The following is a 12,071-nucleotide window of genomic DNA, read 5'->3' as shown; positions in this document are numbered from 1 at the left end:
CAATCATTTTGTCTGATGAAATAAGGAGAAAGGGGTTGTAATTCTACTTGATTCATTTCAGTGTGTACAGTATAGCCCAAAACATAATTTAAGATTTCCTTTTCTGGCATAGGGTGTATTAAGAAATCAGAGCCTTCAATTTAAGAAAATTGGTCCATGTACATGGGTTACCGTTATTACATTCCATTTCTACTGCTGTTGGAGACACTTTTCTAACCAAATAAGAGTATTTTGTCTAAATATGTGTTATGCAACAGACATATAGAGTTGGAAGAGACCACAAGGGCTATCCAGTCCAGCCACCAGCCATGCAGAAACTCTCAATCAAAGCATACCCAACAGATGACCATCCAGCCTCTGTTTAAATGCCTCCAAGGAAGGAGATTCCACCAGTCTCGGAGGGAGTGTGTCCCCCTGTCGAACAGCCCTTACTGTAAAGAAGTTCCTCCTAATGTTGAGGTGGAATCTCTTCTCTTGTAGCTTGCATCCATTGTTCCGGGTCCTGTTCTCTGGGACAGCAGAAAACAAGCTTCCTCCCTACTCATTATGACATCCCATCAATTATTTAAACAGGGCTATTATATCACCTTTTAACCTTCTCTTATCCAGGCTAAACATCCCCAGCTCTTCAAGTCATTCCTTATAGGGCATGGTTTCCATACCCTTTACTATTTTAGTCACCCTCCTTTGGACATGCTCCAGTTTCTCAACATCCTTTTTGAATTGTGGTGCCCAGAATGGGACACAGTATTCCAGTTGGGGCCTGACCAAAGCAGGATACAATGGCACTATTACTTCCCTTGATCTAAACACTATATTTCTATTGATGCAGCCTACAATCGCATTGCGTTAGATGATCTTACATTAATGAAGCCTAAAGAAAATACAATTTACTGTATATACTCATGTATAGAAATTTTAGTCACAAAATTGACCCCCCAAAACCTGGGTCAACTTATCCATGGGTCAGTGTAAGTACTGTATGTTAATCATTATCCAAAAAAGGCACCATCCCCTTCTCTGAGTAAAGTAGCAAAACGTGAGAGCATAGTCCATAAAACAAGCACCAACCGCCTCTACTTTCTCTAATGTGGCATCACTTCTGGCTGGAAAATGATGGTAGTAGTTTCCTCCTTATCCATCCAGCCTTTAGGGTAAGCAGAAAAATTTATGCCTGCTGGCATTTTGTAAATTCTTTGGAATCGCTTTCCTTGGCTTCATCCTTTACATCCTTTGTTACATGCCCTTAAATTTTATCTTCGATTTATCTACGGGTCATACCAAAATACCTAATTTGGGCCCCAAAACCTGCCTTCAACTTATACATGAGGTCGGTGTATAGTCGAATATATACAATACTTCATCAAATCCAGCCAACTGTGCCATTCATATCTTCTTCAGTTTATCACAGAGGGGATAGCAACCTCAATAGAAATGTCCCACTGAATGTGGGAATATTCTTCTACATTTTTTAAAGCTATGCTGAACCCAGTCTACATTAACAACATGTGATGACTGCTCAAATCCCCTCACTCTTAGCAGAAACTAATTACTATAAGCCCTCACTTTGTTTTTGGATTCAGAACTGGTTTGAGGGCAAATTGTCTTGGTCATCCTACAAAGTGTCACAATAAGGGGAGTGTGACCCTGTTGATTTTCCTGGACACCTAAGAAGCTTTTAATGCTGTTAGTCATTGTACCCTTCTGGGTAGGCTATTTTGGTTGGTTGCGAAAGACACCACTTGGCAGTGATTCTGCTACTTCTTAGATGACCATTTCAAAAGATGGTGCTGGGAGATTACTGCTCAACGTTCACCATTAGTGCTTTGAGATTGTACAACAACCTGTTTCTGGGAGAGGTCATATAGAGATTTTGTCTTGAGATGTAACCTGAATGCAGATAACACCCAGGTTTGTGTCATATGATAGTTCGACACAGACATGGCTGCCTGTGCTTTTGTAATGGTAATAGACTAGATGATGACAAAGGAAGTCTGTTCAGTCAGTCCAGACAAGACACATGTTTTGGTTAGTGGTTCATACATGTGATGCATGATGGTCAAATGGAATCATAGTCCCCTGAAGAATCAGTTTGCAGTCAGGGGTTATTTTTTCATCCAGCTGTTTTATTAGAGGATAATTAGCATGATCACAGAGTTGTCTTTGACAACACTGGCTTTTCGGCTTAATAACAGAGATGATCATCGGCCCCTACAGTTGGACATGGCTAGACAATCTTGTCAAGGGAAAACCTTTACCTTTTTATATGGTATAATAACCTTATAGAGGATGATTATTAGACCATATGTGACTTTTGCCTGCTATGTCTAATGACCCTGCTGCAGCTTTTGTAGTTCCTGGTAAAGGTTTTCCAGACACAATCACTGTAGTGTACCAGATGAAGATCTTGCAGTTCACCCAGACCCTTTACATTCATTTACTCTGGGCTCCTTGCTTTTAAACTATTTGCTCTTTATCAGGGAATTGCTGTGAAACTATTTGTACTTGCATTTTATGTTTCTTTTAATTTTATCATTTTAAGGTCTATTTTGTATTTAAACTGTTATTGTTTATTATTAACCATCCAGATAACTTTTTCATGGGGCCACATGTTTGTATTAAATCATGGCACAGTACATGTGCAGAGACTGTATAGAAGCCACAACTGATATGTGGGGTTGAAGGGAGGAAGGAAAAGAGGAACATTTTGAAACCTTGTCATGGCAAATAATCATGATTTCCCTATTTTGCAAATGGTCATCTGTTACCATGAAATGCAACACATCTCCTTCACTTCATTTTCAGCAAATAGAAATTTGAGTTTCAGCTATTATAAAGTTGATTTTCTTTTGACTTCTGTCACAATGACTTCATAGGTCCCCTGAGGGAAAGGTGGTTTGTCAACTCTTCAGATATTAAGATAAGTTGATATATTTGCTCCCTTAACAATGAATAAAAAATTGTAGTGACATAGCACACAAGTAAGTGTCTGCAAGTTGTCAAGAGCTCTTCACAGTTGGTAGAACTACCTGTTATACCGGCCTAGTGTGTATTTGCACAGATTGTGCTTCATTAAATGTAACCACCCATATCTGCACATTTGCAGATCTCGGCAAATTTGCAGCAGCAAGGATGAGAGATTCTAAAATGACTATATTCCAAACGTTTGGTATAAATTTCCAAGTGAGGCAATCTGTGGCAGTTCTGGAAGATCCTGCTAGGTTTGGAGAGAGCCCACAAAGTATACATGTGCTGCTGGCACACAAACTGGTGTCCCTCCACACACACATACCTCAAAAAAGAAAAGAAAAAGAAAACTACTCCCAAAGCCTGGAATGTTATTTTAAAGTGTGTTAAAGGATTTAAAAAAAATACCATACACACACACCTCTTTTTTTTTGTCTTTAAAAAAGTAATATCCTCTCAACACCCCATTACCACCTAAGGAATAACAATAACAATAGAAATAACAATAAACTTGCAGTTTACAATTTCTGAATTTTGAATTGTTTTAACATTGTTTATTAAAACTAATTAGTATCAAAGTATTAGAACTAAATTATATGAATGAGAATACATAGGCAAATATGTGAAGAATCATAACTATAATGCTAAGCCTTCCTTTAACATTATCTCTGACTCAGTTCAGAGAGAACACAAAAGAGGATGAATACCTGAGGGACAGGAAGTGGCAATCTGAGTGCATAGATGACCAAACAAGCAAATTGTTTCCATCTGCTAAAGTCTCTATGCTAGTTGGAATCTCTACCCATAGTAAGTTGCTCCCATGGAATTTAGTGCTTTCGCAACTCATTTCTATGACTAATCACAGAAATATAAAATGGAATATAACCCAATTCATGCTCCAGCTTGAATGTAGTGTGGATATTTGAGAATATGCAGGTGGGATCCTTTATATGTCACAGAATGATAGTAGAGGAAATTTTAAGCAATTGCTGTTTGCTCCCACAGCCTTTCTGTGGGCCTTGAAACCTGCTGTCAGGGAATTTCTCAACCAGGACAACTTTTCAGCACTACGAGGTGTTGAGGGAAGGAGAAAAAAAGCACCAGTGCTCCTGTGAGTTGTTGCATTGGATTGAGTCCTCTGTGTTTGTACCATGTCACCATGGTCTGAATGTAGCATACATATGATTGAATGTTGTTCCATATTTTTTCCCCTTGCTGCTGGAGAGGAGTCCCCAGCTTGCCCCATAGTATGCTAGTTTTCTCAGTGCAGGAATCTTGTTCATGGACGAACATTCCTCATGAAGGAACATTCCCACATATAGCCTAAACACAGGCTATTTAATTGTGTTTGTGAGCACATGCCTTTAAATCGCCTTTCAATTTATGGTGACCCCATTAATTTCATAGAGTTTTCTTAAAAAGGAATACTCAAGAGGTGATTGTGTCACTTTCTTCCTCTGAATAATCTAAAGCACCTGGTATTTGTTGGCAGACTCCTATCCATGTACTAACCAGAGCTGACCCTGTTTAGCTTAATTACTTCTTTATAATAACTAGACTAGTAGTTCAAAAGTTGGGGGCTGTCGGGGAAGGCTGAAGACGTGGGAGGGGTTTGGTAATTTGCAAGAATAGAAGAAGGAATAATTGATATTTGAAAATTCAATCATACAGGTATATAGAAGCATTTTGCACTGTTTTGTATTCAATAACATACAGTAAATGACAAAGTTTTGCAATCTAGAAGTCAATGAAATTATTTTTATATAATAGTCAGAATACTAAATCATCCTTTAACATTATGTCTGACCCTGTTTGGTGAGAAAACAAAAGAGGATGAATATAAAAAATTACCTGAAAATAATTTCACGGGTTTCTAGATTGCAAAACTTTGTCCTTAACTATATTTTATTACAGACAGTGCAGTGCAGGGTAGTTTACTTACCCTTTGGGAGGATCAAAGAGAGTGGATTGTTTTGCAATATCCTGTTTTTGCTCTGTGTTGATCTTAGGTGGCTGGCAGGGGATGATGGTGCATATAGTTTCCTTCCTTAATATGCTGAATTTATACTAAGCTTTGTATTTTCTGAAGGATGGTGGTTTTAAAGTGTTAGATATTGAAAACAATGAGACTTACACATGATTTTTGTCACAGATAACCCGTATGCATGCACACATTTATTTCAGTTGCTGCTATAAGTTCAACCAAACTTGCCATTTAAAAATCTTTGCAGTCTTCTGATAGATTTTTTGCTAAAAAAAACCTTGACACCATAAATCTACTGCACTCAAAAGCATATCTGAAGATATTTTTAGATTTAGTCTGTTCCATATGCTTGGAAAAATTAGTTTTGTAGATGTGGTTTTAGTATGTAACTCACAGATTAAGCAACCATACCTTATTATTCCTGTTTGCTGTTAAATGTACCTTTTCTCTCAAACTGAAGCCTGCAGGCAGGGATGTAGCCAAGGGGGGGGGATCTGGGGGTCCTGGACCCCACCCTCATTAGAAAAATTGAATGGTGTGTGCTGCTGCGCCGCCGCACTCAAGCCCCATTATAATGGTGGCACTTAGTCTGGACCCCCCCCCTTCCTAAAATCCTAGCTACGTCCCTGCTGCAGGGCTAATAGAATTCCCTATGAGAAATAAGTGTACAGACCATGCCCTTCTAAATGAATATCCTTGTCTGCCCCAAAAGTTCTGTTATTTATATGGAGAAGCTGACTGAGCACATACTTTCGTATTTTTCTCACACTCACACCTCTACTTGTATTATCATGTGGCAAAGTCTTAGTAGGCTTGTCATCTGCTTTTCCTGAGCATATAATCAGCTTATAGTATCAGAAGAGAAAAAGGAGCTTTTATTGGCAGAGGAGACACTGAGGAAGACATTGGAAACTGAATGCCTTGGACAATATTTGAGCTCAAAACAGAAGTAAAAAAGATACAGAAGTGCTAGAGCAATTAGAACTGGGAGTGTAGTATGTCTGTAAAATGTATCTTATTTTAAATCTGTCTTAATAACAGTACCTTTAATCTTTTATCATCATTCACCTAATATTGTGTGGAGCCACCAGTTCTTTGGCTGGCTAAAAGTTGACTCTGTTAAACCTGTCTGGGCTTTTGAACATCTTCTACCTTTTATTTGTTGTTCTATTGGTATGTAAGAGTATTGCCAAGACTATTACAGTATGTCATTAAATACATAGTGTGCTATAAGCTAATACATACATCTAATTCACAATAGTATTCAATCAGGAAGACATAGTAATGTTGCCTAGGTTTGCTGTCTGAGTACTGTAATCAGATGTTCAAATTATTTTTAAGTTGTCCATCCCACGTAGTTCACACACAAACATACTTTCCCAGCCTTTGGTTAGAAATGCTCAAAAGACTAGGAATAGTTAAGAAAGCAGAGGAAGTGGTTGTGGACTTTAAACTAATTATTGCCCTACAGCACTTTTTGTGTTTTTCACAATTACTTTTATTTTGCTGTGTTGCAAGATTTCTACCATCCGCTTTGGCATCTCCAGGGGAACATTGGCTAAAATCTGTATTTACCTTGTGGCCACAATGGATGTAAGAACTGATGTAGCAGATTTTCAGTGTGCTAGTTAACTTGGTCTGCTGCAGCAGAAACAAATACAGTGCTGAGGCACCTCTGTAGACTTAAAATATATGCCATACACTTGATTTAATGTTCTAGATACCTGAAGTTCATCACTCTTTATATATGGAGGTGGAGGAGAAAGAACAAAACAAAATGCCAAACAGGGAGGTCAAATACCTTGTTGAATTTTTTCTGTAGTAGAAATCATTTTGTATAGATGCATCTCCTTAGTTGTACAATGCACATATACACACACACACACACACAGAGGAAGTGGCCAAAAATTGTGGAAGACACATCTTGGGATGGCTGAACATACGAGTCCAAAAACGTGGTTAAGAAATTTCACCTCGAAAGCATAGTTCTTCTTCAGATATAGCACACTTAGTGCACTTTAAATCTTTTATAGAATGCTTGCTTGGAAATTACTTCAAACACTATACAGAACTGATTAATGACTGAGAGTTTAGTTCCCATTTATCTTACTCAGTTGGGCCTGTGTTCTTGGAGGGAAAAGGTTGATTGTCAAGTCACATCCTCCGCTGGTGACCTTTTGGCTTCTATAGTTCACAAGACAAGCTCCCCAAATCCCTACTTTGGAGTTTTCTATTTCACTTATAGACTTCTTACAAAGGAAGTAATGTCCTATAGCAATGACCTTGCTATGATTTAAAGCCTAGTGTTAATGAATTCTCAATGTAAGCTTTTACATTTCATGTTCTTTTTATGAAATAAATTATATAAATCTGAAATCCAGCATTGAATTTTAAACACTGTTTGCTTAGGAATACCTAAGTGACATGGAGCTTAAATCCAAGTAAATATGTTCATGGTTGCAGCATTAAGGTCTCCTGATGCCTGCTACTTTCCTCAGTTTCATTCCCCCTCTCCCTTAGGCCTTCTCTGATTAAACCTTAAACTGGCTTGAATATTAAAAATGGTCTGTTGATATAATTAGTAAAGATGCATTGTTTATAAACAAATTCTACCTGTTTCTCATGAGCAGATTAGTCACATATTGCCTATTCATATCATACTGTTTCTGGTTTTTCTTGAGGTTGTATAAATTTGATGTTATTGTGATATCAGATGTTCTTCTAGCTGTGGAACTGAGCAGAAGTTGATTTCTGACCACATCAGATGGTGTATTTTATTTATATGTTAGCAAATATGTTTCATAGGTTTTTGTGGGTTTTTCGGGCTATGTGGCCATGTTCTAGAAGAGTTTCTTCCTGAGGCTTCGCCAGCATCTGTGACTGGCATCTCTGAAAATGCCAGCCACGGATGCTGGTGAAATGTCAGAAAGAAACTCTTCTAGAACGTGGCCACATAGCCCGAAAAACCCACAAAAAACTATGGATGCCGGCCATGAAAGCCTTCAACTTCAAATTATGTTTCACTTAGACAGAGGTTTTGAGTTCTGTGACAGATGATGCACCTGGAGGTTTTTCATAAACAACTCACTATGCCTTATAGAGGGAGGCTGGAAGAATAACCTGAGCTATTTAGAGAAGGGATGGCATGTAGAGTTCAGCATTAAAAACTACAGAAGAAAGTTTCAAACATGATGTTTAACTGGCATTAAGAACATTTATGTAGTAACTGATTTTCCAGTTATGTTAAAATGCAATAAATCAATAGGGGGACGCTTTATCCTCTGTCATTGGCTAATAGTTCAGCTACATGTTAAGAATACAGTAGTTAGCCGACCGTGGATCAAAGTTGTGAGGATGTATGTGACAAGTTGTCATTCTCTTTTTTCACAACTTAATTTTATTAATCTCCTTCAGTGTTTTATATTCCTTTCAAGAAACACTAACACTTATAGGTCCTGTACTCCTTAGGACATTGTTTATTAAAATACATTGTTATTGTTATATAACTAGGACGTGAGTCCTTCTTTTTGAAAAGTTAGTATGGAATAGTGACTGAATTGCTTTTCAACAACAGCACTTTGAAGAACACTGAAGAATGCTCAGTAACTATTATTCATTTATTTGTAGACTTAGGGCTGAGACAGATGGCCCAAATGTGGCGTGCGCAATAACTACACGCTCCCGAACAATAGCCCGTGTGGGCGCCACCATGATTGCGCAGCCCCGCCCACACAGGGCGCGCATCCATGACATGCTCTGTGTGATGTATCCGAATGGCACTTTGCACAGGACACGTCGCGCGCCACTGGAGGGCACTTATTGCGACTTACCAGTGGCACGAAAAGGAGCTCCTTTTGGGTGCGTGCATCGGCGCGGCAACCAAACGGCCACGCCGACGATGCAGAGCTGCCCCTTTCTCCTCTTTAGCACCGGTGGCATGAAGCCCCAAGGAGATACCCCTTTTCTGGGCCACGGAGAAGCAGCCGGATGAGGTCATTAAACAAAATTTTTGAGAAGTATTTTTGCAGTCTTATATTGTGTTTCTAATGCAGCCATACAACTTGAGGCAGGCCTAATTTGTGTTGAGGCTAGGGCTTGGATTCTTATGTACAATTATTGGCTGGAGTTTATGTTTATACCCTGTGGGTTAGCTCCATTGACAATAGCAGATAATTACCTCTTTTCTTGGAAACAGATGGTAAACAAAAAAAAATATTCTTATGCGGTTTCTCACAAAATGTCTTATGACAAATGAGATATATGAGGGCCAGATCAGCTCTGGGGCAGTGTATATAGGACATTGATCCAAAAAATCATTGTTGTTTGGCTAGGAACATTTATAAACTGGGTAATAAAGAAGTATCATTTGCCCATCCCATATATTTTACTAATTTAATAATCTATAAATTTAGATTTGCTTTTACTGTGGCACATCATAACGTTCTGCCATCAACCATTTTGGAAGGTAAATATTAAAAAAACAATAACATGGCAAGAGTACATGCCCATGTTTAAATCTAGCTTGATCATGTTCTATTGTATTGTTCAGTTTATCAATATACTAATTCTAGAATAATCACTGCAGTTTTACAAAAATTCAAAGGGAGAAAAGAAAGATTTTATCTCGCCCTCTTGCTTTGGGACTTAGACTCTAAAATTACTGAGAAGGTTGCTAGATTCTGTCCCTTGTACTATTACTACTCAGAGACAAATATTAGGGGAGAAATTATAATACAGAAATCTTGTTAGACATTTAAGTGTATGTGCTAGCAATGAGATTTTAATTTTGGGGGTATTAGATGGAAACTGTTAGATATTAATATTTAGTGCAGGTTTTGTGTACTTTTATATACTTTATGCCTTTTATTTTTATATTTGTCTATAACCTAAATGAATGAATCAACTGCCTTGCTCAAATCTTACAAATTCAGGATCATGGCTTTTTTCATTGAATCAGTCCTCTTGTAGTTGTTCTTCCTCTTTTCCTACTGCATTACACTTTACCAAGCATTGTCATCTTTTTCAGTGAGTCTCATCATATTATGATTTGTCTCAAGTACAGCAGCCTTAGTTTGGTCATCTTTGCTACTAGTGAGAGTGCTCTTGTTTATCTCCTAACAATGAAAGCTCCTGAACACAGCTCTGCCTCTACAGGGATGGAGGGTCTTCATTTGGAGTAGTGTTGGTCAAAATGTAGAATGTAAGGGAAGGGTGATATTAAAACATGTAAGTGAATACCTGGTCCTTAGCTTCAGTATTGTTTTTTCTTTAACTTTTGTTGTCCTTGTCTGCAGGTCAAAGTATTGCACAATCAGCTTGTTCTGTTCCACAATGCCATTGCAGCATATTTTGCAGGAAATCAGAAGCAGCTTGAACAGACACTTAAGCTATTCCATATCAAATTGAAAACGCCTGGAGTAGATGCTCCATCCTGGCTTGAAGATCAGTAAGAGAACTGGGCACAAAGATCTCTCTATCAACTGAAGATCTTGTATTGCTAATGAGAATCAAGGAACTTACAAAGGAGGACTGTTTGTAATGATATTTGCACAAGCAGCTTTAATTTCTCCCCCCTTGATAATGAATACTGTAGTAATTTGGGAAGGTGGATATAACCAAATGTAATTTGTCATTTTAGTAACAACGTTTTGTATTTGAGGGTGGATGGTTTTCTGTATTACGGAAATATAGATTTGCACTGACAAATATGTTTGTGATTTCTGGTAATTGTGATGGCTATATGAGAATTTTTCCAAAGGGAGATTGATGCCTATGATTTGTATCAACATCTGATATTTTATATAAATGTATTAAACATCTCTAAAGATTCCTTTTTCATGTAATTGTATTTAAAGAACAAATATTTTAGCGTAATAATACAGGGCCATCAAGCAACACCCACAAACTCAGTGCCTGGCTGATATGTGGAATTGCAGCAAATACCTTTTTAAAAAATGTTGGGTCTTTCCATTTGCATGTTCAGAAACACTAAATTTTGAAATATCATCTTGGTCTGAACCTTTTAACACACATTTAACATTGTAAAGATAATATACTAAGAAAGAAAGCAGAGCTTTGCTCTACTGATTTAATTCTTAACTTTCTATTTTAAAAAATCATACCTTTACTTGCCTTAAATTCAAAAGTGCCTTTTGCAGTTCTTTCTACACAGTGTACATAATCTGTAGGAAGCCCTGTTTGGATTGATCTCTTCATAAAGAGATAGATAGACTAAGGCCAGTCTGGACCGTGTATGCTTTTGTTTGAACTTGAGAACATGTCAGTTGACTAGTGGAATCTCTGTTTTTCTAATCAGTAGTTAATAAATACACTTTTCCCCCTCTCTTTTCATAGCCTTTTTAAAATTCACTGTTCTGGATCATCTCTTTTGCACATTTTCCTGCTTTTTGTGTTTATATAAATGAAGTACATGAAGTAACTTATCATAGCTTATATGGATTGTATGATTATGTATTATATGTTGAAATACATTTGGTTGCTTCTTGAAATTGTTATGTTTTAGTCTTAATGTAAAGCATTTGTCAAGTACAGTACACCTTAAATCATTCCTCTTTATTCCCTTGTGTGAGCTTTGAGTTATTTTTGCTGTTAGCGTTTCTCTGTTGCAGTTAATTTTGTTACCATTCTTCAGAATGTGTATCCATTATGAATTGTATTCATGTTAAAGATGTTTGCTGCAGCAGTCTGTTTTCTTTATTTCATCAGATTTGTACATTGAAATCGGTATTAGCTTTCTGTTTTTCCCAGCTAACAATAGAATTATTATTATTATTATTATTATCATCATCATCATCAATCATTCATTCATTCATTCATTCATTCATATCATGCCTTTTCTCCAAAATTGGGACTCAATACAACTTACAAAAAAATTAAAACAAAATCCAGTTATTAACACTGGGAAACATGGTGTCACGCACTAATTTATTGAATGAAATTGTGTTCATTTTCTTCTCTAGTAGTGCTAGCCAATGGGAAAAGAAACATGTTCATAAGAAAGTGGCAGTGGAGCACATAAAAATTAATTCTTCTTTTCTTTGCTCACTTGTTCACAAGCAGCATATCACTGGTTCTCATATCACTTGGACTTGTGTAAGTC

The 12,071-nt window shown here is 37.3% G+C and overlaps 1 protein-coding gene across 10 annotated transcripts in view; it reads left to right on the top strand.

The window, feature by feature from the left end:
- The window catches only part of ARFIP1 (ADP ribosylation factor interacting protein 1), a 63,768-nt gene extending 52,117 nt beyond the window's left edge, over positions 1–11,651 (top strand). For all 10 annotated transcript variants that reach the window (XM_042468245.1, XM_042468242.1, XM_042468246.1 and 7 more), the window contains one exon: positions 10,246–11,651. In XM_042468245.1, coding sequence (XP_042324179.1) covers positions 10,246–10,401 — 156 coding nt within the window. In that variant the 3' untranslated portion in view covers positions 10,402–11,651. The remainder of the gene's footprint in view (positions 1–10,245) is intronic.
- The last annotated feature ends 420 nt before the right edge of the window (positions 11,652–12,071 follow it).

Source organism: Sceloporus undulatus, chromosome 5, assembly GCF_019175285.1.
Source record: "Sceloporus undulatus isolate JIND9_A2432 ecotype Alabama chromosome 5, SceUnd_v1.1, whole genome shotgun sequence".
In the NCBI taxonomy this organism is placed as follows: domain Eukaryota; kingdom Metazoa; phylum Chordata; class Lepidosauria; order Squamata; family Phrynosomatidae; genus Sceloporus; species Sceloporus undulatus.
This window is presented reverse-complemented; position numbering and strand designations above follow the sequence as displayed.